Below are 6,634 nucleotides of genomic sequence, written 5' to 3'. Positions count from 1 at the left end.
GGGACTGGAGAAAATAAATGAGCTTATTTTGGCAGCTGCTTTCATAGCACAATTCCCCAAAAGCAGAACTGAAACTGCAGCTTTAATAAAAAGCTCCAACAATTCTTTTGATTAAGATATACTCATTAATTGCCTTCAAGTGTTCAAGACTGCTTGGATTTGAGACATGCAAGACCACTTGCTTAGGTACAATTTTATGAAGCAACAAAACTAATATGGTGAAGAATTTTAACCCAAGGTGTATAACGTAGGTTTCCCATGTCTTCAAGAGAGCTGACATTGCATGTCACCATCTAGCTGATGTTACGCTCTGCCTTCTTGCTACTGCCTGCCTCTGCCTCTGTTTTTTTTTTCCTTACATTTTTTCTTACAACAATCTTTTGAGAAAAGAATAGAGGATGTTTACCAGGTAGAAAAACACCTGATTCCTTAACAAGACTTCTCAGTCACTTGTTTCTCTTTCCCTTTTACTTTTCCTTTGTGCTTTTGAAAACAAAGGCTAAAGCAGGTGTTTTAAATTTATTCATTCCTGTACTAGAGAGCATGGAACACATCTCTGAAGTCAACTCTCCTTTTGGTGTATCACGAGTTGAATCCTTAATAAATGACTGCCACAAAGAAAATTTCTAACAGCAAATCTTTTTAGGAACTGCTCAGGTTTTGCCTTTGTCTTGAAACTTCATTTTAAAATCTTGGTTTCTACTGATGTGTTTTCAAAAAAGCTGACAAAGTCGGTCTGAAATGTAAAAACTGAAAAAAGTGAAAGGAAGAGAACATGCAATATAAGTTAATCATTATCATTTTAAGTGCCACCAGTTCTGTTTATATTAATGCACTTGTGAATTGCTGAATCTCATTTGATCAACCCAATTAAACATTAAATAATTGCAGCCAATTATGCAAATATCAGCAACAATATTAATTTGTTGATCTTTTTGAGCGGATTAGCTTCACATGTTCCTAATGCTAGACCATCTTATGCCTTAAATGATCAATTAGTGTGACAATAACTAAGTCTTGAAGAATGGATAATTGCCTAGTTATAATGTGGCACTCTTGCTGTATTAATCCACTGCAATTAAACAAATAGTGCACAAGGAAAAAGATGTGCAGATGTTCCTGTTAAATTTATTTAACAAGAAAGCGTCAAGGTCAATTTCCTGTCTCATTACTTAAATGACAATGGTGGATTGTGTTCTCCTTATCAGGAGACCTCCAGTTTTTAAACATCTATCCTTAGTTTTCACTGGGTCTGATGAAAAGGGCTTAAAAATGCTCTTAAGGTTTTATGAAAGAAATGATACAAACATAATGTTCTCTAACTTTCACAATGGACAAATCTTGCCACAATAAATTTAGAGATGCAAAGTATAAAATGTATTGACGGCAAATAAATAATTCTCATTTCTCATAGGAATAGAAATTTAGTTACTATGTACCACTAGACGGTTTAAATTACCTGCAACTTTTTCCTAGACTACTATATGAAGAATGAGGTCAAAGGAGTTAGCCAAGGCGAAAGCACACCCTTAGAATGCTGCTTGGGGTACACAGTGTGCAGGAGACAGTCAAGAGCACCTCAGGCCTGAAAAGAACAGCTTCTCCCAAGATTTCAGATCACCAATTAAAAACCCCCAAAAGATATTTTTACCATTCCTTTTCATCTTATATTTCTCAGTTTTCATTTTACTATCCCTGTCTATAAAAGACCCTATGGCTAAAAGTTTTGGAAAAGAATCAAAGCCCATTTGCTATGTGTTGCTAAATGCCTCAAGGAAATTTTTCCAACATATCAAACTTTTAGAATCCTTTTTTCTTTCCTTCTCTGAAAAGAGAATAAAATATGTTCAGCAAGAAGGAAGTTATGAGGACTGAGGGAAACCAAAATACAATGTCTGAGAGTTGACCTTCCAGGGAAAAATGTTTTCTGTCAAGATTTGGCTTTCCTTAGATAAACCAGAAAGGATACAATTTTAACTCACAGCTCCTAAACAAGGAAAATATCACCCATAATAGCTCTCCCTGTATCCTAACCACTTGCTCATCAAATCTCCATTCAAAGAAAAGAGCACCTGCAAAAACAGAGTATAAAAATCAGAGTATGCCTCTTTGTTTTCTACCAAAAAAAAAAAAAAAGATTTATTTCTGCAATTAACACTTAACATAAAACATTTGTCATTTCCATTTGGTTGGTATGATATCATGACCTCTCTCTAGAGCAGTGGTCCCCAACCTTTTTGGCACCAGGGACCAGTTTTGTGGAAGACAATTTTTCCACAGACTGCGGGGTGGAGGGTGGTTTCAGGATGAAACTGTTCCACCTCAGATCATCAGGCATTAGATTCTCATAAGGAGCGCATAGCCTAGATCCCTTGCATGCAGAGTTCACAATAGGATTTGTGCTCCTATGAGAATCTAATGCTGTCACTGACCTGGCAAGAGGTGGAGTTCAGGTGGTAATTCGAGTGATGGGAAGTAGCCATAAATACAGATGAAGCTTCTTGATGGCCCAGCACTCACCTCCTCCTGCTGTGTGGCCTGTAGCCTGGAGGTTGGGGTCCCCTGCTCTAAGGATATGTCTTCAATTCCAAGACAATTCCAACACAGTCAATATGAAATGATTTCCTAAACTAACTATGCTTCAGAGTATCTCTAATGACTTCGTAGCTCATGGAAAATAAAGACAATATAAGGTAAATCTATACAGTGTCAGAATCAATCACAAATTCTAATAAAGAGGTTTCATAATATAGAAACAAAGAAGGTACACTTCTATAGAAGCAAAATGTTCATTGATTCATTATAAAACCATTTACTGAGTACCTACTATGTGTCAGCCAATGGGGATACAAAGATCTATAAGGCACAAGACCCTCAGTCTTGTGGTCACCTGACAGCCAGCCAGCTACAATATAATGTGGAAAGGATAATGGTAGGAAATGCACTCAGGTCTTCCTAATGCACAGGGTATGCTCAGGCTGTGACATCAGGAAGAGGAGAGATATTTACCTTAAGATGGACTTGGAGGGCCTGCAAAAAACAGTGATGGGAGGAAATCCAGTTTTAAAAGTCTTGATTTAAAAAAAAGAAAACACTTTCTGTGGATAAAGATAGGCTGCAGGAAATGTAACCTACGAAATTTTCTCAAATTAGCTTTCAAATACACCAAAAAATTTGCATTTGGTTGAGGAGCAGAATGTAACTTATATTAAAGAATAAACTACTATTTAGTATCTGAGTGAGGTACAAAGGGAGGCACTAAAATCACTGAGGAAAATCCCAGGTTATGTGGCTTATATTAATATTTTTCTAGGTAAGGTAAGCTACTACTACCAAGTTACGAAACACCATTTGATGGTTGCAATTCATTTTCTCTGGCATGAAGAAACAATCACTCTTGTAACACACTGATACTACAAACTACATTATGCACAGGCAGCCAAAGAAATCTATCACAATTCAAATGCAACAGTCTGTCCCAGTAGCATACAGTTGGAACCCTCTATTTTCCATCGTATCCTCTATTTTCCATTCAGGATAGCACAATTGTCCAGTCGCTCTCTTCTCTTCCATACTGCAACAAAAGCAAAAAAACATGTTTCAGTACAAAAGCTAACAGTGCAGAAATAGCTTATAAACAAACTTAATACCACCAAGGTTACACAAAAGGTTCGCTTCTGCTTTGAACAACATTTTCACATTAAACATGTTCACATTAAAAACTGGATTAGAGAGAAAGAGAGGAAAAGAGAGACAACATATAAAACATAAGATAAAAGCATACATAGGGAGTTTTTAAACAACCAAATACCTGAAAAGAATTACAAATTTTACAATTATTGTGGAACTCAAATTCATAGCTGGTATAGGTCCTTTATCTATTTAGGTACGTGCCTTTTCATTGTCATTTCTCATTGAGTTAACTTGTTTAATGACTGTGACTTTTACCGTGAAAAAGTGATCCTCAAAGTGTATTCCCAGACCACTAGCATCAGCATCATCTGACAACAAGTTAAAAATGCAAATTCCCAGACCTCATCTCAGACTGCATCAGAATCTGGGGATGGGTTCCAGCAACCTGTGATTCAGCAGCATCAAATGATTCTGATGTGCACTAAAGACTGTTTTATGTTCATAAACAAAAATATGAAGTCGACAAGTCCCATGGATTTTAAGAGACTCTGCTCTCTAAATCAAAGTTGTTCATGCTATGTTAGCATTTTTCTTATTCCTTCAAAAGTTATGTAACTGTATCATAGTCAGAATTTGATTCTTTGCATCAGCAAATACTTTGGTTTAAAAGCAAGCCTGAATTTTAATATTTAAAATTAAATTAAATTAAATAGAGATATTCCATACATCACAAATAGAAAGCCAGTTCTTTTTTTTTTTTTTTTTTTTTTTTGAGACAGAGTCTCGCTCTATCGCCCAGGCTGGAGTGCAATGGCGCAATCTCGGCTCACTGCAAGCTCCGCCTCCCGGGTTCACGCCATTCTCCTGCCTCAGCCTCTCCGAGTAGCTGGGACTACAGGCGCCCGCCACCACGCCCGGCTAATTTTTTGTATTTTTAGTAGAGACGGGGTTTCACCATGGTCTCGATCTCCTGACCTCGTGATCCGCCCGCCTCGGCCTCCCAAAGTGCTGAGAAAGCCAGTTCTATATTCATTCATTCAATCAGTCAGTCAGTCGTTCAACAAAAATGCCTGTGTTTATAATAAGCTCTCACTCTATGAGCAGTGACTGAAGGCCAATGTCATCATGCCAGGAGTTTTACAGGCCTATTACCTCATTTAATACTCATAGTAACTGTACACCGCAGGTACCATTATCAATCCATTTTATGGATGAGAAAACTGAATATTAGGGAGACTGAATAACTTGCTCAAGTTTTCAGTTAACAAATGGAAGAGCCCAGACCCTAACCAAGGTCTCTCTCACAGCAAATTCCACGTTCTTGATCACCACCAAGACTGCTCTCCACATGTTCACCGAGCCTTGTGTATTGAGACTGACTTGGAACAGATCTTTCCAAGCCAGTATATCAGGCCACTAAATCTGTCACTATGGGTTTGCCTAAATCACTCAGACTATGCCTATTTTCACATGAAATGGCTCTTCTAGTCCTAATTTAACTTTAGTTTAAATTAATATAAAACATCAGAATTTCTGAACTATAAACAATGTTAATGACCATCTAAAAGGTAGGAGATGACTCAAATAAGTGGGGTCTGGATTTTACTTCTTTACTTCAGAACAATCCTACTTTTATCCATTTTGTATACTGGGATTCCAGGAATGATCTCTTTTGAAGAAAGTTCTGCTGCATAAAAATCAAGTGTAAAGAGCAATGAATTTTAATCCAAGCTTCTCATCTTACATATAAGGACACTAAGGCTCTAGGTCACCCTTAATTTTGACAAGCCCAGTTCTCTGCCTCTGTCTGATGTTCTTTCTCCTATATCACAATGTACATGTGCTGTGTTTCTCTTAAAGACCTCAGAGAGCAGAATCGATCCAAGTGGTAAAAATAGTGGCAGCCAAGAATGGGTCTACCTGCCACCTGGTAGTTTACATGCAAAGGGGAATAAAGGAAGCCAAATGACTGTAAGTTTCTTGAATAATCCACACCAGAAAGCATTGCCTACAGACTGTAACTGCCCACTATTGACTCTGTTGCTTCATGATGAATGCTGGATGAAACATCTTCAAATTCTACCTGATTTATGTATGATGTCAACATGACTTAAGGTAAGGGCAAAATACGTGTTTTATTTTCCTTACTTGGATTCCCATTAATATATTAAACACTTTCGCAATTAATAACAGTGTATTGGCATTTTAGCAGATCTACAGAACTGTGATTCATGACTACTGTCACTTCATCTTGAATTTCATCAGTTAAAGTAAATTTGCTTTCAATTAGTTGTTTTAGTTTTATAAATGATCAAAAATCAATTTTGATTACAATGACAGTCGTAGGCCACATATCACTCTGTGAACCTGCAAATACGCACTAAGCTTTACTCCTCTCATTCTGTAATTTATGCTTTTATGTAAAATCATAGCATTCTGAGAAGTGCCCAAGAAATGTGATATTACAGGTAATTCATAATGTCTAGAAGGAGGCATTTAGGAATCAAATTTTCCATTTGGCTGATGGATAATGCAATTTAATTTTTCAAGGGAAAATAATTCTAAGTAGAGATGGCAGATTTAAGCAGAAATAGAAATTATATTATTTCCTTAAGAGTAAGTAAGTATATACAGAGGGAGGGAAAAGGGAAAACATGTCTTCATGGACTAGGATGTCATTATACTCTTGTCATCGTCATTACGAAACAACAGCGCAGGCTCACACCCTCAATGTTTGGTAGGGTAGGTAAGTCACACTTAGTTTTGTTCACTGGAATCAGAGATGGTGTCAAAGCAACTTGGCACGTCAGGTCGAGCCTGCAGGATAGTATTTTGAGACCATGTGGAAGACTTAATGAAATGTGCAGAATTTTAATCTTTTGCAAATTCCAGCAAGAGCGCTAAACTAAAACACAACTAATGACAAGTTCATTACCTCACATTCAAGGTACATAAGGCAGATAATTTCATATGGCCTTTGCTAAATGCCTTTAAATTCCTG

General features: G+C 37.1%; 1 protein-coding gene across 3 annotated transcripts in view; it reads right to left on the bottom strand.

The window, feature by feature from the left end:
- Window positions 1–354: 354 nt before the first annotated feature.
- BCAT1 (branched chain amino acid transaminase 1) overlaps window positions 355–6,634 on the bottom strand; it is a 132,983-nt gene continuing 126,703 nt past the window's right edge. For all 3 annotated transcript variants that reach the window (XM_012502471.2, XM_003265600.4, XM_030804613.1), the window contains exon 11: window positions 355–3,574. In XM_012502471.2, the coding sequence (XP_012357925.1) occupies window positions 3,533–3,574 (42 nt within the window). In that variant the 3' untranslated portion in view covers window positions 355–3,532. The remainder of the gene's footprint in view (window positions 3,575–6,634) is intronic.

The sequence above is a fragment of the Nomascus leucogenys genome, chromosome 23 (genome assembly GCF_006542625.1).
Source record: "Nomascus leucogenys isolate Asia chromosome 23, Asia_NLE_v1, whole genome shotgun sequence".
NCBI classification, from domain to species: domain Eukaryota; kingdom Metazoa; phylum Chordata; class Mammalia; order Primates; family Hylobatidae; genus Nomascus; species Nomascus leucogenys.
This window is presented reverse-complemented; position numbering and strand designations above follow the sequence as displayed.